The sequence below is a fragment of the Nerophis lumbriciformis genome, linkage group LG08, assembly GCF_033978685.3.
Source record: "Nerophis lumbriciformis linkage group LG08, RoL_Nlum_v2.1, whole genome shotgun sequence".
NCBI classification, from domain to species: Eukaryota; Metazoa; Chordata; class Actinopteri; order Syngnathiformes; family Syngnathidae; genus Nerophis; species Nerophis lumbriciformis.
The window spans coordinates 91,163-115,207 of record NC_084555.2 but is presented as its reverse complement, the minus strand read 5'-3'; the positions used below and the strand labels follow the sequence as shown (position 1 = coordinate 115,207).

Sequence of the window (24,045 nt, the reverse complement as noted above, 5' to 3'; positions counted from 1 at the left end):
GGCGGGGGGCGGTTAAACCAATTCGGAAATATATATACATAGTTAAATGTTGTTACCCACATACAAAAAACGAGCAGCACTCTTTGAAACAGTCAATTATTCATCAGGCACCGCGTCCCAGCAACAAGTGGCGCAAGTGAGCGCTCCTTCAGCGCAGCAGGGCGCATTTTAGAGGCCAGGCGCTCTCGCATGAATCCTGGCACTGTAGATGCCATTTTATTCCTGCATAGTGCTAACAAAAAAAAAGTAAGTAGACATACGGTTGGATATGTTAAACGAATTAGTCTACGTTACCTATAGGATATACCAAATAAGCCCATGTCTAACCTATATTGAGTTCGGTCAGCTAAATAATTTTGATGGTTACGTGTTGTTTGGGCGCACTACAATGCAAAGGAATTAAGGCAATTGCGTTGTTTATTGTGATTTTTTTCTATTGGAGATATACTACTATGAGTGAATAATTATTTGGCCTCGCTTTCAAGTGAAGCGCATCTCCGATTGGCGACAATGTAAGGATATTTAGCCTGCTTTGTTTGTCTATTTTCATTATAATTCAAGTTTGATGATAAAGTGCAGTCTTAAAAGCCTCGTTCTGCTTTCTGCAACTGCGCACACAAAGTGTGAGGAACGCACTCCTGATCTGAGGGCATTAGCAACAATAGTCAACACTTTCTTAATGGAAATGACAATAATATTATAATAATGATAAATAATATTATCACGCATTAATATCTCTTAGCCACTAATGCGTGGCCAAGAGATATTAATTTGTGTGTGATGATACCGGGTATTTATTCCCTTTTGAATAAATACGCCTGGGGCATATTTATTCAAAAGGGATTTATATATATCTTTATATAAATATATATATATATAATAATACTAATAATATATATGTATAATTCATACAATATATTATCCAATATATTATATGATATTGTACTATATATTATATTATATATATCAATATATATATATATATATATATATTAGATATTTATGTAACCAAACAGCAAATGGGTTTCAGACTATGTGTGGAATTTAACTGGAGGGTTTTACCGTAAGTGTTGGAGGTGCGTGTTGAGAGGAGCGGTGCTGTCAGACAAGGGCGAGGCAGGCAGGGTTTGTCCAGGGGCGGAAGCGTGGTCGGGAGGCAGGAGGAGGATCTCTGGTGGCGGTTGTTTAAGTAGTCGTCCCTCTCATCAGTGAGATGAGAGGGAACGCAGCTGCCTGCAGCAGTTTGAGTGACGCGCGCGCGAGCGCGCTTGGAGGTGCGCTCAGCGCGGCTCCCAGATGATTGCGCACTGGTGTGCGTCTGGGCCGTGACAGCGTGGCACGCATTGAATGTCTCTGCTACATTGGATCAGTCTCCTTTCTTTAACAGGCAAAAGCTTTATAACCTCACTAATGCCTTGCATCGTCTATATTAGATATATAACAACGGGCGGGTGCGGGCGGGTGTGGTTTTGATAAAATGTTGGTTCGGGTGGATGGCGGATGGTTGACGACTTTTGTGATGCGGTTGCGAATGAAAAAATTGCCTATCCACGCATCTCTAATGGATAACAATAATATTCTATTTGAATTGAGCACAGTGTGTTCAAAGTCTGACACAGATATGATAGGAAAAGGGAAAAACTGGAGCACATTTTGGGGATTTTCCTGCTCCCTCCAAAAAAACTCTTTACTTTCATTACTTTCAGGCAATAAAGATCAATTAAAGACTTAAATTAAGTATTTTGCACTCGATTTGTTGATTAGAGCATGAACTAAGCAGGTTTGTTTGTGACTTTATTATGAAACTTTCCTTTTGACACTAAATTTATGTAACTGAATTTTTTTGTTTGAATTTTGTGAACTTAATTTTTTTTACGTGACAATTCAATTAAACTTTCATTTCGTTTAATTTCATTATTTATTTTCAATCAACCAATCAATCAATCAATCAATCAATCAATCTATGTTTATTTGTATAACACATTACAACAAGCAAGCGTCTTTTCGTGTCATCCTCTCCACTTTTGGGTCCTAAATGGCTGTCAGAGTGTACCAACTTGTCGGAATACCTCCTCAGACTTCTTCTGTCCAGGTGAGATGCATGATTTATGATCTACAATAAACTTCCAGGGAGCAGGAAGTGTTTTCAAACACTGAATTTTAACAAATTAAACTTTTAAATACACAGATTTGCTCATACAATTTTTTTAAATGAAATTCACATCCTAATTTTATGGGAAAAAATCAGTCCACACTTGGTAATAAAGACAGAAATGAACCTCCATAGTCAACCAGTCATTGAAATATTTAAACATGTTTCACATTTTGTCAAGGACTGAATTTGTTTGTATGATCTTCAAAATGATGAATAAATGTCACTCTATGTGAAGTGAATCTATGGAATATTCTATTAGGAGCCAGCGTCCTCTGCAGTGGACATTTGCTTGCGCTCTATTTCTTTTATCACATTATACATTTTGGGGGGAAAACAAACGTCCACTGTAGAGGACGCTGGCTCTCATGAGGATATGAGTTTCACTTTAGGAATTGAATTACTGACATAAATGACATTTGTCAAAGAAATGATAGCAGATTTATTTTGTCTTTTAAACATTATGCTTTTTTTTAAAATTTATTTAGCATTAAGTTGAAATTACCTTAACCCCCTTTTGGCTTCTATGACTTTTATTTTTAATATTTTAAACATTTTCATAATTTGTAATACATTTTTATCACCATTTTATTTCATTAATTGCTTCATTTTTTATCTCAATTTAGTTTTCATGACCATTTGTTAATACAATTCTAAAAAATATATAATTCATTAAAACAATTGGTAGTTTGTTTTTGCAAATTCAAAGTTTTTCTTTATATTTATTATTTTTAATGTACTCATATGTTAATTTCTTTATACATTTTTATGACCATTTTATTTCATTGATAGTTTTTTTTTCTCTATTTAATTTTCATGACCATTTGTTAATACAATTCTAAAAAAAAATAGCTTATCGTTCATTAAAATTGTTGTCAATTTGTTTTTGCAAATCTAAAGTTGTTCTTTAAATGTATTATTTTTAATTTACTCATTCATTATTTTTTTGTATACATTTTTATGAGCATTGTCACAGCACTTTGAGATGTGCTTCACAGGTCAAGTCAGTTCCAAATAAAAGCTAAGATGAAATATTATGAATGTAAAAACAAAGTGTAGTTGAATGTGCTTCTAATGGTCATAGTGAGGTGTGAGTGGGTCCATTTGAGGTCCTGAGAGAAAAAGGCGCTGACTCATCATGACCGTGGACATTTTATTGAACAATGCTTAAATGTTGAGGTTCTGCGCCAAGTTCTCCGGCATCAAGCAGTAAGAAACAGGAAGCAATAAAAACAAGAACGGGCGTCTCAGCTTCTACTCTGAGCAGCGGCCCGGGTCCATCAGGGTTTGGGTCACGGGGTTCTGACCCTGCAGGGTGGCCTCGCAGCTCACCGAGCCGGCCGTGCTCCAGCGGTCGGCCTTGAGGCTCAGGGTGCTGGTCCAGCTGTAGCGGCCGTCGCCGGTGGCCTCGTCCGAGCTGTGTGACACCCCCGAGGTGCTGCTGCTGCCCCCCACCTTCCAGCCCAGGGTCCAGGCCTGAGGCGAGCCTCCGCTGGCCACGCACACCGCCGTGGCACTGCCAGTCTGCAGCTGCTCTTTGGAGGGGGGGAAGATGGTCAGCGTGGGGGGCCGCACCTCACCCGCTAGGAGGGGGGAGGGGGAGGAGAGAGTTAATATGTCACACTTTAAAGCTGTCAATCAACATGACAACACCTCCTGCTAGTGCAAAGATGAGTGAGGAGACTCCGACTGACACATTTATCTTCCAAATAAACTTGAAATAAAACTGTCAGAAAGTTTTGTGTAAATAAATGAGGTGCGCTTAAGTCAAAAATGTCAACAAAATGTTCCTGTTTGACATTCTGACATTAAAACTGCATTTGTGTTGAAATTTTGGACTCTTTTTTTATAGTTTATTTTAACTACGCAAGGGAGTATTTTACTGTGATTAATCACGAATAATCCAAATTTAAAAGTGAGAATAATCTTATTTAAATAATAATCATTTTGACAGCACTAATAAAAATATAATTTATAAGCATATTGGATTAGAGCAGGGGTGTCAAACTCATTTTAGTCCGGGGGCCACATGGAGAAAAATCTACTCCCAAGTGGGCCGGACTGGTAAAACAAAAAAAACAAAAAAATATTAAAGACAACTCCAGATTATATTCTTTGTTTAAAAATAGAACAAGCACATTCTAGAAATGTACAAATCCTAATGTAGTTGGGTTTTTTTTTTACACTTACATGTTGCGGTTAATAGTATTCTATCTTTATGTGTTGTTATTTATACTTTCTGAATAAATGATGTGATAATGTTCATCAGTCAACTCGTTGGTGTTAATTTTCAATTTATCAAGATGAAAAAATAATATCAAAAATAAAATTACAAGATTTTGTTTATGTAGTTTGATCATTTTCCTCAACTGGTGCACTAACATCATGTGTTTATTTTTGTTTTTTTTTTACATATGTAGCATCATCTACAAATCTTGCTATTGTGACATCTAGTGGACACATTTAGAACAGCAGTTTCTTTCATTCACAAATTTCTGCTCATTTTTATACTTAGCAAACTCATCCCGCGGGCCGGATACAACCTTACGTTTGACACCCCTGCATTAGATTCATCTTTTTTTAGATTTAAAAAGTATAAAAAAAAGCATCCTTTGATTTTTCAGTATGTGGCACTCGCTGACTTGCAAACACATATAAATCATTAATTATTAAATTTTATATTCATTTTAGTAATTTTATCTTATCTATAAGATTTATTTGAATATATTTACACTTTTTTCCTCCTTCCTTTATCTCCCTTCTTTACATAATCCATCTTTCTATTGTTACAAAAGCTATTAGTAGCACACAGAAGGAGAAGGATGAAATAAGCTGGGCTTCTTCCTACTTCTTTTCGCCTGACGTGTTGAAATGTTTGATAATTATGTCAGGAAGAAATCACATGATGACATGAAATAGACAACAATCACATGATAGTCACCATGACAACCAGACTCTCATATTGTTAGCTGCTCCTAGATTGACATCACATTCTAATTCCAAATTCCACACAATAAAATCCAGCTTTTGTCACACAGAGTGAAAAACAAGGACACATCTGGTACTCACAGCCGATGACCAGTTTGGTCCCTTCGCCGAAACTCCACCACAGTGATGCAAGGTTGTGAGGCGCTCGTACAAAAACCTCCTTTGGTTTGAGGGAAGTGAAAGTGGAAGATGATGATGACTGGTCCACTGAACAAAGATCACCAAGCAGAACCAGCGTTTTGTTGTGATACAGTACATTTGAAAATGCATGGATAACAATAATATTCTATTTGAATTGAGCACAGTGTGTTCAAAGTCTGACACAGATATGATAGGAAAAGGGAAAAACTGGAGCACATTTTGGGGATTTTCCTGCTCCCCCCAAATCTCTCCATTTTCTTTACTTTCAGGCAACAAAGCTGCCAGAATAATTGTATCTAAGTTATCACAAAACTTTGTGTTGCCATGAGTTCCTGGCGAGCAGACAAAAGCTGTCTTTGATCTTACAAAGCAAAAGGCTTGTAAAACTCCACTGTGTAGAATGGGAAGCGACATGAAGGTGCGGGTTTCTTTAATCTAATGTAATCTACAGAAAGATCTTGTCTTGACCCGAGATCTACAAAGACGAGAGGAAGCAGGACCTGACGCAAGCTCCAGGCATCTTTTCTTTGAACTGTTTTGTGGCCAAAGGGGACGGCTGTTTACGACCCCCTCCCTTTAGAAACAGCTGTTGCCATGTAATCAGGGAAAGTCCAAATAAAAGAGGAGGCGTGCAAGCTTTCGTCAGAGCGTGGGACGACACTGTACAAGGGTACAGGTCGACGCGTTTCTCCTCGTTGAGCTAAATTGAATCCTGTCTCTGTTTAATTCCTTGCTTCTTTGTCTGTTTAATAAATGTCATCGGTGTTTGAACCTGACAAAAGCTATTGACAGTGTAGCAGCGAACAACTGTCTCGTCAGCTGATGCACGAGCTCGCAACCGTGGCTGCTTAGCTACCAACCAAACCCCACTTAATAAAATTATATTTTATCTTAGAGCACATCCGCATCCCTATTCACCTAGGCAACCCTAGGAAATGTATATAATTCGGCCTTATTTCGGCCAGTCGGCTTATATGATCAGAGCCGATCAGTTTACGTTCACGCGCAGGTATAACGCGGCGCGCTCCCGTATCAAGTGTGGAAGTGTTGATATTCTTTGATTAGTTTGATAAATGTTGGAGCAGTTGCTCAACCTAAAGTGTTGGATTTAACTGTGTTGGATCATTGGCTGCTGGTGAGGGCATAGAAAAAGGGGCATTTTTCTACCAGTAGACAGCGTTTAAGATTGAGTGTTTCACTGCTAAATTAATAATATATTTATATTGGATATGGATTTTAAATATGTATCTAAAATAGGTGGTTAATTGGTTAGGTATTTATGTATTTACATATTGGGTTTTCTGCTGCATTTATCTATTGTGTTTCTGGTGTTTAAATGTATTTTATATGTATCTTGGTGCATTTATGTTTAGACAATTTATTTAAAATCTGTGTTAACTTAAAGGGAAAATATTAGTCCATTTTCTTGCACTTGTTTAATAGTTAAGAATTTGATAGCCTAATTTTTAATTGTAAATTGTGGGATTGATAATTGATTGATTTTTTACAGCATTTTCATTTTGTGGTGTTTTGTCCTTAAAGGTTTTTCACCTACTAAAGGCTACTAAAGACAGCTAAAGACAGCTAAAGAAACTAAAGTCTACTAAAGTCTACTAAAGTCTACTAACACTGCTAAAGACTGCTAAAAAGACCAAAGAAGAAAAAAGAAGCTGTTTCTTTGTTGGAAAAACTGTTGCAAACTAAAGGAAAATAAAAGGAAAAAAAGTAACTACGGTCTGGTCTTTTGAGTGAAATCCAGAAGCCACATTCAGCATTGGTACATCCCTTCAAGTGTGGGATAAGCACAGCGAAAAAAGTTAAAACACTTGACAGACAGTAAATGTCCATAAATGACAATATTGTGTAAATTCACTGATTTAAAGAGTTCAATTCAAACTAAAAGATCAATTAAAGGCTTAAATTAAGTTTTTGCACTTCATTTGTTGAATAGAGCATGAACTAAGGAGGCTAATTTGTGTCTTTATTACAAAAGCATTTATTTGACCCTGAATTTATGTAACTGAATTTTTTTTGAACCGTTAGCATGCTAACGTTTTGCTCATTTTGCAACCGTTTACCCCAGTGTCATATAACTTGGTGTATGACACATGCTAAGTGTTAGCATGCAAATATTAGCATTCTTGGCACCATCTTGAAAGTTAGCATTGCATGCTAACGGTAACATGCTAACATTTTAGGGTAGCTTTTTAGCAACTTTTATATGTTTTAACCTAAATATCATGATTTTTGATAATTGCGCCATCTTGGAAGTATGCTAACCTATTTTATATTAGCATGCCAGTGTTAGTATGCTCACGTTTTTGGCTCGCCTCCTTCGCTAATCTTGAGTGTTTCAACCTACAAATCATTATATTTGATACTCGGTGCCATCTTGGAGGTATGCTAACATCTCTTATATTAGCATGCTAACATTAGTCCAAAGTCCAGACACAATCTCGGTGCAATGCTATCGGAGGCCCGATATCAATGCATCATTTCTGTATCAGCATTTTTATTTTGGCTGAGGGGGGGCCCTGTGGTGGGTAGATGTCACAGTTGCAGCCGGATCACTGTTAGGACAACAAATACACACTCAGTATGTTAACATGCACTAAAAAACTCATTCTTGTCTTCATTCGGTTGAAAATAGTTTGTTTAAAAAACAACAACATCTGAATACCTTATTTAGGTCAATAATGATTTTCATCAAGCGGTCGAACCAATGGCATGATTAGATCTTTTAGGGAGGCTAAATATTTCCTAAAATATCCCTAAAACCCCCTATATTGTTTGACATTGTTTTTTAAGTTATATTGTTGTTGTCTTCTTTACAAAAGAGTGCCAATAAAATCAAAATAAATCATTAGTCACATTATCATTATTCATTTAATGACTTAACTTTATTGAATGACTTATTTACAAAACATGTTCATGTACGGTTCGTAGTACATGAAATATGGAGGAGTTGTGGTGAAAGTGGAGCGTCAGTGAAGGGGTCTGAGGCAGATGTGCAACACAAACATGGACAGGAAGTGGTCCTGGCCACGCCTCCCTCTCACTTTCACAAAGACAGGTGCGCTCGGAGCTCATTTGCATGAGCGCTCCGCTTGGCCGCACCGCCACGTCTTGATAAATCTGGACTCTTTCCACGCACTGGGCTGGAAAAGTGCATCAAGATGTGACCTGCACCAGTGCTTCTGCTCGTCCAGTCGGCTCTGCTGATTCAAGGTGAGACAAAGACTCTTTTGAGTCGTCCCTAAAGGGAAAGTGTTGATGTAATCATCGCCGTCTCCTTTCAGGATCTTCCGCCCAGGATTCTCAGATCCAGACGGACAAAATCAAGTATGTCAGTCTTGGTGGGACGGTGACCATCAGCGCCAAAGGGAACTCAAACACTGGTTCTTATCTCAGTTGGTACCAAGTGAAACCTGGACAGGTTCCTAAACTTCTGATCTATGATGCAACAAGTCGCTTTACTGGAACACCACCTCGATTCAGTGGCACACAATCTGGCTCTGACTACACTCTGACTATCAGTGGTGTTCAGGCAGAAGATGTCGCTGATTACTACTGTTTTGCCTTTTTTGACGTTGGAAGGTATACACGGTGATTGAGAGCTGTACAAAAACCTCCTTTGGTTTGAGGGAAGTGAAAGTGGAAGATGATGATGACTGGTCCACTGAACAAAGATCACCAAGCAGAACCAGCGTCAATCTGAACAAGTTGATTGACTTGTAAGAAAAAGTTGAAATGAGGGAAGAAGAAGTCACACTAACACTCAGGGCCGGCCTGTCCCGTAAACACTTCATGCCAAAGTTTTCTAAGCCAAGGACCCCCAAACTGAAATAAAGATGGAGTGAGGACCCCCAACTAACACATCTTGTATAAAATTGGGTTTTATATTAAATTGGTCCTTAAAGTAGCTGTAGCTCTTACTCCTAAACTTTACATAAATTAACTCCAGAACACAGAACACATGGATTAATTAATACATTAAACTGATTATTGGCTAGGATAGGCTCCAGCCCCCCGCGACCCCTAGAGGGACAAGGGGTAGAAAATGGATATGTGGATGGTTAATGCTAATATGTATTTAAATACATTCACATTTGTGAAAATGATAAATTTATACAATTATTTATGAAAAGTACATGTTAAAAAAATTGTCTATATTGCCAAAAATGTTACGACCCTCCCAGCCTCCGTGAACCCCTTGGTGAAGACCAATGCTCTTTGTGGTTGTTTAGGGCCACACACGATTGATAAAAAGGAATTATTAACTATAATTTAAACTATAGTTTGAAGTCCCAATCCAGAAATATGAATGTGCTTCAGCATTTGTCCTGTTTTGTTGTGATACAGTACATTTGAAAATGCATGGATAACAATAATATTCTATTTGAATTGAGCACAGTGTGTTCAAAGTCTGACAGATATGATAGGAAAAGGAAAAAACTGGAGCACATTTTGGGGATTTTCCTGCTCCCCCCAAAAAAACTATTTCTTTACTTCACTTTCAGGCAACAAAGCTTATTGACAGTAAATGTCTATAAATGACAATATTGTGTAAGTTCTAGAGATGCGCGGATAGGCAATTATTTCATCCGCAACCGCATCAGAAAGTCGTCAACCATCCGCCATGCACCTGTTCTAACATTTAATCAGAACCGCACCCACCCGCACCTGCCCGTTGTTATATATCTAATATAGACGATGCAAGGCATTAGTGAGGTTATAAAGCTTTTGCCTTTTAAAGAAAGGAGACTGATCCAATGCAGCACAGACATTCGCGTGCCACGCTGTCACGACCCAGACGCACACCAGTGCGCAATCATATGGGAGCCGTGCTGAGTGCACCTCCAAGCGCGTCTCGCTGCCGGCGACGGCCGGGTATGGGCCAGACGCTCCAGCGCCATCCATTTTCAGGGCTAGTTGATTCGGCAGGTGGGTTGTTACACACTCCTTAGCGGGTTCCGACTTCCATGGCCACCGTCCTGCTGTCTATATCAACCAGGGTGAGCCCCACCCCTTTCGTGAGCGCACTGCGCGCGGAGTGACCCCTGTTACGCGCCCCCGGCAACGGGGGTGGCGGGCAGGTAAGCTGCGCGGGCGGAGCGCGCGGAGTATCCCCTTTTACAAGCCCCCGGCCACGGGGGTGGCGGGCAGGTAAGCTGCTTACCTGCTGCGCGTGACGCCGGCCGCGGCGAAGGCAGACGAGGCGGGGTGTCGGTGTGGTGGTTGCGGTGGTGACCCTGGACGTGCGTCGGGCCCTTCTTGCGGATCGCCCCAGCTACGGCTCCCGGTGGGGCCCTCTCGGGGGAAGGGGCCTCGGTCCCGGACCCCGGCGAGGTGTCCCTTCTCCGCTCCGTAAAAGTGTCCATCTCTTTTTTTTTTCTTCTTCTGTTGTGGCATATGCAGCAGGTGCCTTTTCGTTTTTCGTATGTGGGTAACAACATTTAACTATGTATATATATTTCCGAATTGGTTTAACTGCCACCCGCCTGAATCTATTTAAAATCTAATTTTTTTTAATTTCAACCGCCCGACCTGACCCGCGGATAAAATCTAATTTTTTTTAATTTCAACCTCCCGATCCGCGGATAATCCGCGGACTCCGCGGTTGTGTCCGCAAACTGCGCATCTCTAGTAAGTTCACTGATTTAAAGAGTTCAATACAAACTAAAAGATCAATTAAAGACTTAAATTAAGTGTTTGCACTTCGTTTATTGATTAGAGCATGTACTAAGTAGGTTACTTTGTGTCTTAATTATGAAAGATTTTATTTGACACTGAATTTATGAAACTGAATTTTTTTGTTTGAATTTTGTGAACATTTTTTACCTGACAATTCAGTTAAACTTTCATTTCATTTCATTTCATAATTTAATTTCAATCAATCAATCAATCAATCAACCAATCAATCAATCAATAAATCAGTCAAGGTGTATTTGTATAGCACATTACAACACCACAATGGTGCCCAAGGTGCTTTACAAGACAAACAAGTTAAAAGCAAGTAAAAACAGGGAAAACATAAATAATTAAAGCTGCAAGCAGCGTTGATCGGGCCCGCATATTTGGCTGGTGCTAGTCCTAAGTGGCCCAATATTTTTGTCAAATTTTAGGCCAAAGTGTCCCCATGCTTTTGTCAAGTTTTAGTCCTAGGTGTCCCAATACTTTTGTCCAGTATAAGTGTCCCAATACTTTTGTCCAGTGTTAGTCCTAAGTGACCCAATACTTTTGTCCAGTAGTAGTCCTAAGTGTCCCAATACTTTTGTCCAGTGTTAGTCCTAAGTGACCCAATACTTTTGTCCAGTAGTAGTCCTAAGTGTCCCAATACTTTTGTCCAGTGTAAGCGTCCCAATACTTTTGTCCAGTGGTAGTCCTAAGTGTCCCAATACTTTTGTCAAGTTTTAGTCCCAAGTGTCCCAATACTTTTGTCTACTTTTAATCCGAAGTGCCCCAATACTTTTGTCAAGTTGTAGTCCTAAGTGTCCCAATAATTTTGTCCAGTGGTAGTCCTAAGTGTCCCATTACTTTTGTTCAGTTGTAGTCCTAAGTGTCCCAATACTTTTGTCTAGTGGTAATCCAAAGTGTCCCAATACTTTAGTCCAGTTTTAGTCCTAAGTGTCCCAATACTTTTGTCCAGTTTTCGTCCTAAATGTCCCAATACGTTTGTCAAGTGTTAGTCCCAAGTGTTCCAATACTTTTGTCCAGTTTACATCCCAAGTGTCCCAATACTTTTGTCCAGTTTTAGTCCTAAGTGTCCCAATACTTTTGTCCCGTGGTAGTCCTAAGTTTCCCAATACTTATGTCAAGTTTTAGTCCTAAGTGTCCCAATACTTATGTCCCATGGTAGTCCTAAGTGTCCCAATACTTTTGTCCAGTTTAAGTCCTAAGTGTCCCAAAACTTTTGTCCAGTTTTAGTCCTAAGTGTCCCAATACCTTTGTCCAGTTGTAGTCCTAAGTGTCCCAATATTGTTGTCGAGTGTAAGCGTCCCAATACCTATGTTCAGTGGCAGTCCTAAGTGTCCCAATACTTTTGTCAAGTTTTAGTCCCAAGTGGCCCAATACTTTTGTCAAGTTTTAGTCCTAAGTGTCCCAATACTTTTGTCCAGTTTTAGTCCTAAGTGTCCCAAAAATTTTGTCCAGTTTTAGTCGTAAGTGTCCCAATACTTTTGTCAATTTGTAGTCCTAAGTGTCCCAATACGTTTGTCCAGTGTAAGTGTCCCAATACTTTTGTCCAGTGGTAGTCCTAAGTGTCCCAATACTTTTGTCCAATGGTAGTCCTAAGTGTCCCAATACTTTTGTCAAGTTGTAGTCCTAATTGTCCCAATACTTTTGTCCAGGGTAAGTGTCCCAATACTTTTGTCCAGTGTAAGTGTCCCAATACTTTTGTCAAGTTTTAGTCCCAAGTGGCCCAATACTTTTGTCAAGTTTTAGTCCTAAGTGTCCCAATACTTTAGTTCAGTTTTAGTCCTGAGTGTCCCAAAACGTTTGTCCAGTTTTAGTCCTAAGTGTCCCAATACTTTTGTCAAGTTGTAGTCCCAAGTGTCCCAATACTTTTGTCCAGTGTAAGTGTCCCAATACTTTTGTCCAGTGTAAGTGTCCCAATAATTTTGTCCAGTGGTAGTCCTAAGTGTCCCAATACTTTTGTCTACTTTTAGTCCGAAATGTCCCAGTACTTTTGTTCAGTGGTAGTCCTATGTGTCCCAATACTTTTGTCAAGTTGTAGTCCTAAGTGTCCCAATACTTTTGTCCAGTGTAAGTGTCCCAATACTTTTGTCCAGTTTTCGTCCTACGTTTCCCAATACTTTTGTCCAGTGGTAGTCATAAGTGTCCCAATACTTTTGTCCAGTGGTAGTCCTTAGTGTCCCAATACTTTTGTCTAGTGATAATCCGAAGTGTCCCAATACTTTAGTCCAGTTTTAGTCCTAAGTGTCCCAATACTTTTGTCTAGTGGTAATCCGAAGTGTCCCAATACTTTAGTCCAGTTTTAGTCCTAAGTGTCCCAAAACTTTTGTCCAGTTTTCATCCTAAGTGTCCCAATACTTTTGTCCAGTTTACGTCCTAAGTGTCCCAATACTTCTGTCCAGTTTTAGTCCTAAGTGTCCCAATACTTTTGTCCCGTAGTAGTCCTAAGTTTCCCAATACTTATGTCAAATGTTAGTCCTAAGTGTCCCAATACTTATGTCAAGTTTTAACCCTAAGTGTCCCAATACTTTTGTCCTGTGGTAGTCCTAAGTGTCCCAAAACTTTTGTCCAGTTTTAGTCCTAAGTGTCCCAATACCTTTGTCCAGTTGTGGTCCTAAGTGTCCCAATATTGTTGTCGAGTGTAAGCGTCCCAAAACCTATGTTCAGTGGCAGTCCTAAGTGTCCCAATACTTTTGTCACGTTTTAGTCCTAAGTGTCCCAATACTTTTGTCCAGTGTAAGTGTCCCAATACTTTTGTCCAGTTTTCGTCCTACGTTTCCCAATATTTTTGTCCAGTGGTAGTCATAAGTGTCCCAATACTTTTGTCTACTTTTAATCCGAAGTGTACCAATACTTTTGTCCAGTTTTAGTCCTAAGTGTCCCAATACTTTTGTCAAGTTGTAGTCCTAAATGTCCCAATAATTTTGTCCAGTGGTAGTCCTAAGTGTGCCAATACTTTTGTCCAGTTGTAGTCCTAAGTGTCCCAATACTTTTGTCTAGTGATAATCCGAAGTGTCCCAATACTTTAGTCCAGTTTTAGTCCTAAGTGTCCCAATACTTTTGTCTAGTGGTAATCCGAAGTGTCCCAATACTTTAGTCCAGTTTTAGTCCTAAGTGTCCCAAAACTTTTGTCCAGTTTTCATCTTAAGTGTCCCAATACTTTTGTCCAGTTTACGTCCCAAGTGTCCCAATACTTCTGTCCAGTTTTAGTCCTAAGTGTCCCAATACTTTTGTCCCGTGGTAGTCCTAAGTTTCCCAATACTTATGTCAAATTTTAGTCCTAAGTGTCCCAATACTTATGTCAAGTTTTAACCCTAAGTGTCCCAATACTTTTGTCCTGTGGTAGTCCTAAGTGTCCCAATACTTTTGTCCAGTTTAAGTCCTAAGTGTCCCAAAACTTTTGTCCAGTTTTAGTCCTAAGTGTCCCAATACCTTTGTCCAGTTGTGGTCCTAAGTGTCCCAATATTGTTGTCGAGTGTAAGCGTCCCAAAACCTATGTTCAGTGGCAGTCCTAAGTGTCCCAATACTTTTGTCAAGTTTTAGTCCTAAGTGTCACAATACTTTTGTTCAGTTTTAGTCCTAAGTGTCCCAAAACCTTTGTCCAGTTTTAGTCGTAAGTGTCCCAAAACTTTTGTCCAGATTTAGTCGTAAGTGTCCCAATACTTTTGTCAAGTTATAGTCTTAAGTGTCCCAATACTTTTGTCCAGTGTAAGTGTCCCAATACTTTTGTCCAGTGTTGTGGAGTGTATCCTGTCCTTGGTGCTTGCAGAGATGTGTGTACAGATGAGTGCACGGTCCTGGTTGGGTGGCCAACAGTTCAAATATCAGCCAAGTATGCTGGGGCCAGGCCATTAATGGCCTTAAAAACCAACCCGATTTTGAAATGTATTCTAAAACAGGACTTCTTCACCTTTTGGGCCTCGGGGCCCAGGGCCCACTCACATATTAATACTGAATTAGTAATATTATTCTTGATTTTAGTCATATTCAATAATTATATGTAACCTACTTACAGTTTACCACCTTGCCAAATGATAGGAAAGCATGTGTTAATTACAAAGATCATTATCAAGGCTTAGGTCAGGCTGATTACGGAAATAAATACTAATCAAATATACTGCAGTAGAAGGGACTCATAAAAACTGATGACAAGTATGTTTACATACAATTAAGCAGTGCTACAATAAATACCTCATAACTTAATAGATAATAATAATAGATGTTTTTCTTGTTTACAACGGAGCCTTTGGGAGCCGTGCAATTTCCCTTAGAAGCCCTTAAAAAACATCCAAACACCTCCATTGAGGTTTTATACACATGATGTAAGTATATATGTAATGTAGCAACAGGCACGTTTATAATAACATTTAATAATTACTCATTTTGATCTTTTTAAGCAGACAAATTAATTTCACAAATGCATCACAACGTTGGCTTTTTCTTTCTTCCCCACTGATTATTACTCACTGCAGACTTTATGAGAGCCAACAAACATAATAAAACATCACTTACTGTACAATGTCTGCTGTCATTACAGTTGCTGACTGCTCGGATGTTCATATATCCTCATTTGGGTGAAGAATGACTCACTTGTCGGAATACCTCCTCAGACGTCTTCTGTCCAGGTGAGATGCATGATTTATGATCGACAATAAACTTCCAGGGAGCAGGGAAGCGAGGAAGCAGCAGACCACTCCATGATGTAAACATAGTCACACACGGTAGTGATCACGGCGCCGCTATGAATGGTTCGTCTGCGTTAGCACTTATAATAACAATATCAGCTGGGACAATACCTAACCTGAAGCAGCTGTTTATAGGAGAACAAGGCTGGCATAAATGGTGTCCATGACCTCCTTCCTTATTCTGGCAGGTATAATGTCTAGAGGACAGCTAGTGGGGTTTAATTGATTTCTGAAAAGGAGAAATAAAAAATGAATTCCAAGTTCAAAAATATGTTGTGGGGGGGCCAAGCAGGGCAGTAGTTGGAACCTTTGGGATGCATGCCTGACAGACTGGACCTTATTAATGAAGAACTGTTGAAATGCATCACATGTGTGCTCAGATACGTCATTAAAACAGCAGTTATGGGGTTAATACCACAATTGGTATGCTAAATAAAACTCTAGAGTGACGGCTATTGCTGGTGATGATGTTACATTTAGTTCTTTTACTTCATTTGCTGGAAGTGGTCTTGAGTTTCTAAGCAATGAATATTTCTCCATTGAGTTTTTAAACACTGAATTTTAACAAACTGAATTTTTAAACACACAGATTTGCTCAAACATTTGTTTTTATGACATTTTCATCATTATTTTATGGGGGGAAAAAAATCAGTCCACACTTGGTAATAAAGACACAAATGAACCTCCATAGTCAACCAGTCATTGAAATATTTAACCATGTTTCACATTTTGTCAAGGACTGAATTTGTTTGTATGATCTTCAAAATGATGAATAAATGTCACTCTATGTGAAGTGAATCTATGGAATATTCTATTAGGAGCCAGCGTCCTCTGCAGTGGACATTTGCTTGCGCTCTATTTCTTTTGTCACCGTTACACATTTTGGGGGGGAAACAAATGTCCACTGCAGAGGACGCTGGCTCTCATGAGGATATGAGTTTCACTTTAGGAATTGAATTACTGACATAAATTACATTTGTCAAAGAAATGATAGCAGATTTATTTTGTCTTTTAAACATTATGCTTTTTTAAAATTTATTTAGCATTAAGTTGAAATTACCTTAACCCCCTTTTGGCTTGTATGACTTTTATTTTTAATATTTTAAACATTTTCATAATTTGTAATACATTTTTATCACCATTTTATTTCATTAATTGCTTCATTTTTTTTCTCAATTTAATTTTCATGACCATTTGTTAATACAATTCTAAAAAATATATAATTCATTAAAATAGTTGTTAATTTGTTTTTGCAAATTCAAAGTTTTTCTTTATATTTATTATTTTTAATGTACTCATATCTTAATTTCTTTATACATTTTTATGACCATTTTATTTCATTGATAGTTTTTTTTTCTCTATTTGATGTTCATGACCATTTGTTAATACAATTCTAAAAAAAAAAATAGCTTATCGTTCATTAAAATTGTTGTCAATTTGTTTTTGCAAATCTAAAGTTTTTCTTTAAATGTATTATTTTTAATTTACTCATTTATTTATTTTTGTATACATTTTTATGAGCATTGTCACAGCACTTTGAGATGTGCTTCACAGGTCAAGTCAGTTCCAAATAAAAGCTAAGATGAAATATTATGAATGTAAAAACAAAGTGTAGTTGAATGTGCTTCTAATGGTCATAGTGAGGTGTGAGTGGGTCCATTTGAGGTCCTGAGAGAAAAAGGCGCTGACTCATCATGACCGTGGACATTTTATTGAACAATGCTTAAATGTTGAGGTTCTGCGCCAAGTTCTCCGGCATCAAGCAGTAAGAAACAGGAAGCAATAAAAACAAGAACGGGCGTCTCAGCTTCTACTCTGAGCAGCGGCCCGGGTCCATCAGGGTTTGGGTCACGGGGTTCTGACCCTGCAGGGTGGCCTCGCAGCTCACCGAGCCGGCCGTGCTCCAGCGGTCGGCCTTGAGGCTCAGGGTGCTGGTCCAGCTGTAGCGGCCGTCGCCGGTGGCCTCGTCCGAGCTGTGTGACACCCCCGAGGTGCTGCTGCTGCCCCCCACCTTCCAGCCCAGGGTCCAGGCCTGAGGCGAGCCTCCGCTGGCCACGCACACCGCCGTGGCACTGCCAGTCTGCAGCTGCTCTTTGGAGGGGGGGAAGATGGTCAGCGTGGGGGGCCGCACCTCACCCGCTAGGAGGGGGGAGGGGGAGGAGAGAGTTAATATGTCACACTTTAAAGCTGTCAATCAACATGACAACACCTCCTGCTAGTGCAAAGATGAGTGAGGAGACTCCGACTGACACATTTATCTTCCAAATAAACTTGAAATAAAACTGTCAGAAAGTTTTGTGTAAATAAATGAGGTGCGCTTAAGTCAAAAATGTCAACAAAATGTTCCTGTTTGACATTCTGACATTAAAACTGCATTTGTGTTGAAATAGTTTATTTTAAATACGCAAGGGAGTATTTTACTGTGATTAATCACGAATAATCCAAATTTTAAAGTGAGAATAATCTTATTTAAATAATAATCATTTTGACAGCAATAATACAAAATATAATTTATTAGCATATTGGATTAGAGCAGGGGTGTCAAACTCATTTTAGATCGGCGGCCACATGGAGAAAAATCTACTTCCAAGTAAAATACATAAATTTATAAAGACAACTTCAGATTATTTTCTTTGTTTAAAAATAGAACAAGCACATTCTGGAAATTTACAAATCATAATGTTGTTTTTCTTTTTTTTTACACTTACATGTTGCTATCTTTATTTGTTGTTATTTATACTTTCTGAATAAATGATGTGATAATGTTCATCGGTCAACTTGTTGGTGTTAATTTTCAATTTATCAAGATGAAAAAATAATATCAAAAATATAATTACAAGATTTTGTTTATGTACTTTGATCATTTTCCTCAACTGGTGCACTAACATCATGTGGTTTTTTTGTTTGTTTTGTTTTTTTACATATGTAGCATCATCTACAAATCTTGCTATTGTGACATCTAGTGGACACATTTAAATTAGCAGTTTCTTTCATTCAAAAATTTCTGCTCATTTTTATACTTAGCAAACTCATCCCGCGGGCCGGATAAAACCTTACGTTTGACACCCCTGCATTAGATTCATCTTTTTTTAGATTAAAAAGTATTAAAAATAAGCATCCTTTGATTTTTCAGTATGTGGCACTCGCTGACTTGCAAACACAAATATTTATAAATCATTAATTATTTAATTTTATATTTATTTTAGTTATTTTATCTTATCTTTAAGATTTATTTGAATATATTTACACTTTTTTCCTCCTTCCTTTATCTCCCTTCTTTACATAATCCATCTTTCTATTGTTACAAAAGCTATTAGTAGCACACAGAAGGAGAAGGATGAAATAAGCTGGGCTTCTTCCTACTTCTTTTCGCCTGACGTGTTGAAATGTTTGATAATTATGTCAGGAAGAAATCACATGATGACATGAAATAGACAACAATCACATGATAGTCACCATGACAACCAGACTCTCATATTGTTAGCTGCTCCTAGATTGACATCACATTCTAATTCCAAATTCCACACAATAAAATCCTGCTTTTGTCACACAGAGTGAAAAACAAGGACACATCTGGTACTCACAGCCGATGACCAGTTTGGTCCCTTCGCCGAAACTCCACCACAGTGATGCAAGGTTGTGAGGCGCTCGTACAAAAACCTCCTTTGGTTTGAGGGAAGTGAAAGTGGAAGATGATGATGACTGGTCCACTGAACAAAGATCACCAAGCAGAACCAGCGTTTTGTTGTGATACAGTACATTTGAAAATGCATGGATAACAATAATATTCTATTTGAATTGAGCACAGTGTGTTCAAAGTCTGACACAGATATGATAGGAAAAGGGAAAAACTGGAGCACATTTTGGGGATTTTCCTGCTCCCCCCAAATCTCTTCATTTTCTTTACTTTCAGGCAAATAAGCTGTGAGAATAATTGTATCTAAGTTATCACAAAACTTTGTGTTGCCATGAGTTCCCGGCGAGAGGACAAAAGCTGTCTTTGATCTTACCAAGCAAAAGGCTTGTAAAACTCCACTGTGTAGGATGGGAAGCGACATGAAGGTGTGGGTTTCTTTAATCTAATGTAATCCACAGGAAGATCTTGTCTTGACCCGAGATCTACAAAGCCGAGAGGAAGCAAGCTCCAGGCATCTTTTCTTTGAACTGTTTTGTGACCAAGGGCGACGGCTGTTTACGACCCCCTCCCTTTAGAAACAGCTGTTGCCATGTAATCAGGGAAAGTCCAAATAAAAGAGGAGGTGTGCAACCTTTCGTCAGAGCGTGGGACGACACTGTACAAGGGTACAGGTCGACACGTTTCTCCTCATTGAGCTAAATTGAATCCTGTCTCTGTTTAATTCCTTGCTTCTTTGTCTGTTTAATAGATGTCATCGGTGTTTGAACCTGACAAAAGCTATTGACAGTGTAGCAGCGAACAGCTGTCTCGTCAGCTGATGCACGAGCTCGCAACCGTGGCTGCTTAGCAACCAGCCAAACCCCTTTAATAAAATTATATTTTATCTTAGAGCACATCCGCATCCCTATTCACCTAGGCAACCCCAGGAAATGTATATAATTCGGCCTTATTTCGGCCAGTTGGCTTATATGATCAGAGCCGATCAGTTTACGTTCACGCGCAGGTATAACGCGGCGCACTCCCGTCTCATCTGCTGGTGCGCGAGCCTGGTAATTAGACCGCTGTGTCAAATCAAGGAGGACAAAAGACGCCAGCGCAGAGTGGAAAAAGGTTTAGTTCATTACAGATAACTCAGAGTTGTGCCAAAAGTGTACCAAAACCAAAAGCTGAACGGACAGCCGCTAAGATTGCACTTTATTTCTCTTTGTGGGTGTGGCGCACCTGTTGCGCTGGTGAGATGGGGGGTGCGGGGGAGTTGTGTGCATGTAGCGTGCTTAGTCTGGAGGCTAAATACACACGGTGTTTTGTGTAACTGTTGTTTAGTAAGGAAGTGTTGATATTCTTTGCTTAGTTTGATAAATGTTGGAGCAGTTTGCTTCATCAGGAGGGTGAAGTCGCTCAACTTCAAGTGTTGGATTTAACTGTGTTGGATCATTGGCTGCTGGTGAGGGCATAGAAAAAGGGGCATTTTTCTACCAGTAGACAGCGTTTAAGATTGAGTGTTTCACTGCTAAATTAATAATATATTTATATTGGATATGGATTTTGAATATGTATCTAAAATAGGTGGTTAATTGGTTAGGTATTTATGTATTTACATATTGGGTTTTCTGCTGCATTTATCTATTGTGTTTCTGGTGTTTAAATGTATTTTATATGTATCTTGGTGCATTTATGTTGAGACAATTTATTTAAAATCTGTGTTAACTTAAAGGGAAAATATTAGTCCATTTTCTTGCACTTGTTTAATAGTTAAGAATTTGATAGCCCAATTTTTAATTGTAAATTATGGGATTGATAATTGATTGATTTTTTACAGCATCTTAATTTTGTGGTGTTTTGTCCTTAAAGGTTTTTCACCTACTAAAGACAGCTAATGACAGCTAATGACAGCTAAAGAAACTAAAGTCTACTAAAGTCTACTAACACTGCTAAAGACTGCTAAAAAGACTAAAGAAGAAAAAAGAAGCTGTTTCTTTGTTGGAAAAACTGTTGCAAACTAAAGGAAAATAAAAGGAAAAAAAGTAACTACGGTCTGGTCTTTTGAGTGAAATCCAGAAGCCACATTCAGCATTGGTACATCCCTTCAAGTGTGGGATAAGCACAGCGAAAAAAGTTAAAACACTTGACAGACAGTAAATGTCCATAAATGACAATATTGTGTAAATTCACTGATTTAAAGAGTTCAATTCAAACTAAAAGATCAATTAAAGGCTTAAATTAAGTTTTTGCACTTCATTTGTTGAATAGAGCATGAACTAAGGAGGCTAATTTGTGTCTTTATTACAAAAGCATTTATTTGACCCTGAATTTATGTAACTGAATTTTTTTTGAAACGTTAGCATGCTAACGTTTTGCTCATTTTGCAAGCGTTTACCCCAGTGTCATATAACTTGGTGTATGACACATGCTAAGTGTTAGCATGCTAACGTTAGCATTCTTGGCACCATCTTGAAAGTTAGAATAGCATGCTAACGGTAACATGCTAACATTTTAGGGTAGCTTTTTAGCAACTTTTATATGTTTTAACCTAAATATCATGATTTTTGATAATTGTATGCAAACCTATTTTATATTAGCATGCCAGTGTTAGCATGCTACCATTTTTGGCTCGCCTCCTTCGCTAATCTTGAGTGTTTGAACCTACAAATCATTATATTTGATACTCGGTGCCATCTTGGCGGTATGCTAACATCTCTTATATTAGCATGCTAACATTAGTCCGAAGTCCAGACACAGTCTCGGTGCAATGCCATCGGAGGCCCGATATCAATGCATCACTTCTGTATCAGCATTTTTGTTTTGGCTGGCAGGCGCCCTCTGGTGGGTAGATGTCACAGTTGCAGCCGGATCACTGTTAGGACAACAAATACACACTCAGTATGTTAACGTGCACTAAAAAGCTCATTCTTGTCTTCATTTGGTTGAAAATAGTTTGTTTTTAAAAAGAAACATGTAAATACCTTATTTAGGTCAATAATGATTTTCATCAAGCGGTCGAACCAATGGCATGATTAGATCTTTTAGGGGGGCTAAAGATTTCCTAAAATATCCTTAAAACCCCCTAAATTGTTTGACATTGTTTTTTTTTTAGTTATATTGTTGTTGTCTTCTTTACAAAAAAGTGCCAATAAAATGAAAATAAATCATTAGTCACATTATCATTATTCATTTAATGACTTAACTTTAATGAATGACTTATTTACAAAACATGTTCATGTATGGTTCGTAGTACATGAAATATGGAGGAGTTGTGGTGAAAGTGGAGCGTCAGTGAAGGGGTCTGAGGCAGATGTGCAACACAAACATGGACAGGAAGTGGTCCTGGCCCCGCCTCCCTCTCACTTTCACAAAGACAGGTGCGCTCGGAGCTCATTTGCATGAGCGCTCCGCTTGGCCGCACCGCCACGTCTTGATAAATCTGGACTCTTTCCACGCACTGGGCTGGAAAAGTGCATCAAGATGTGGCCTGCACCAGTGCTTCTGCTCGTCCAGTCGGCTCTGCTGATTCAAGGTGAGACAAAGACTCTTTTGAGTCGTCCCTAAAGGGAAAGTGTTGATGTAATCATCGCCGTCTCCTTTCAGGATCTTCTGCCCAGGATTTGTTGACCCAGACGGACAAAATCAAGTATGTCAGTCTTGGTGGGACGGTGACCATCAGCGCCAAAGGGAGTTCAAATATTGGTGCTGATCTCAGTTGGTACCAAGTGAAACCTGGACAGGTTCCTAAACTTCTGATCTATGCTGCAACAAGTCGCTTTACTGGAACACCACCTCGATTCAGTGGCACACGATCTGGCTCTGACTACACTCTGACTATCAGTGATGTTCAGGCAGAAGATGTCGCTGATTACTACTGTTTGGCCGGTTTTGGAGGTGGAAGGTATACACGGTGATTGAGAGCTGTACAAAAACCTCCTTTGGTTTGAGGGAAGTGAAAGTGGAAGATGATGATGACTGGTCCACTGAACAAAGATCACCAAGCAGAACCAGCGTCAATCTGAACAAGTTGATTGACTTGTAAGAAAAAGTTGAAATGAGGGAAGAAGAAGTCACACTAACACTCAGGGCCGGCCCGTCCCGTAAACACTTCATGCCAAAGTTTTCCAAGCCAAGGACCCCCAAACTGAAATAAAGATGGAGTGAGGACCCCCAACTAACACATCTTGTATAAAATTGGGTTTTATATTAAATTGGTCCTTAAAGTAGCTGAACTTTACATAAATTAACTCCAGAACACAAAACACATGGATTATTAATACATTAAACTGATTATTGGCTAGGATAGGCTCCAGCCCCCCGCAACCCCTAGAGGGACAAGGGGTAGAAAATGGATAGATGGATGATTATTGCTAATATGTATTTAAATACATTCACATTTGTGAGAATTATAAATATATACAATTATTTATGAAAAGTATACATCTAAAAAATAGTCTATATTGCCAAAAATGTTACGACCCTCCCAGCCTCCGCGAACCCCTTGGTGAAGACCAATGCTCTTTGTGGTTGTTTAGGGCCACACACGATTGATAAAAAGGAATTATTAACTATTATTTAAACTATAGTTTGAAGTCCCAATCCAGAAATATGAATGTGCTTCAGCATTTGTCCTGTTTTGTTGTGATACAGTACATTTGAAAATGCATGGATAACAATAATATTCTATTTGAATTGAGCACAGTGTGTTCAAAGTCTGACACAGATATGATAGGAAAAGGGAAAAACTGGAGCACATTTTGGGGAAA

At 38.8% G+C, this 24,045-nt stretch overlaps 3 gene segments (V, D, J or C); 1 reads left to right on the top strand and 2 right to left on the bottom strand.

Moving 5' to 3' along the window:
* Positions 1-3,291: 3,291 nt before the first annotated feature.
* On the bottom strand, positions 3,292-8,377 carry LOC133612029 (Ig lambda-3 chain C region-like). The segment is given in 3 exon segments: positions 3,292-3,735; positions 5,222-5,347; positions 8,341-8,377. Coding segments are annotated over 3 exon segments (492 nt in total).
* An 8,978-nt stretch (positions 8,378-17,355) lies between these two features.
* LOC133612028 (Ig lambda-3 chain C region-like) lies at positions 17,356-21,973 on the bottom strand. The segment is given in 3 exon segments: positions 17,356-17,799; positions 19,245-19,370; positions 21,964-21,973. Coding segments are annotated over 3 exon segments (465 nt in total).
* A 776-nt stretch (positions 21,974-22,749) lies between these two features.
* Positions 22,750-23,474, top strand: LOC133611355 (Ig kappa chain V region 3547-like). The segment is given in 2 exon segments: positions 22,750-22,811; positions 22,883-23,474. Coding segments are annotated over 2 exon segments (363 nt in total).
* The last annotated feature ends 571 nt before the right edge of the window (positions 23,475-24,045 follow it).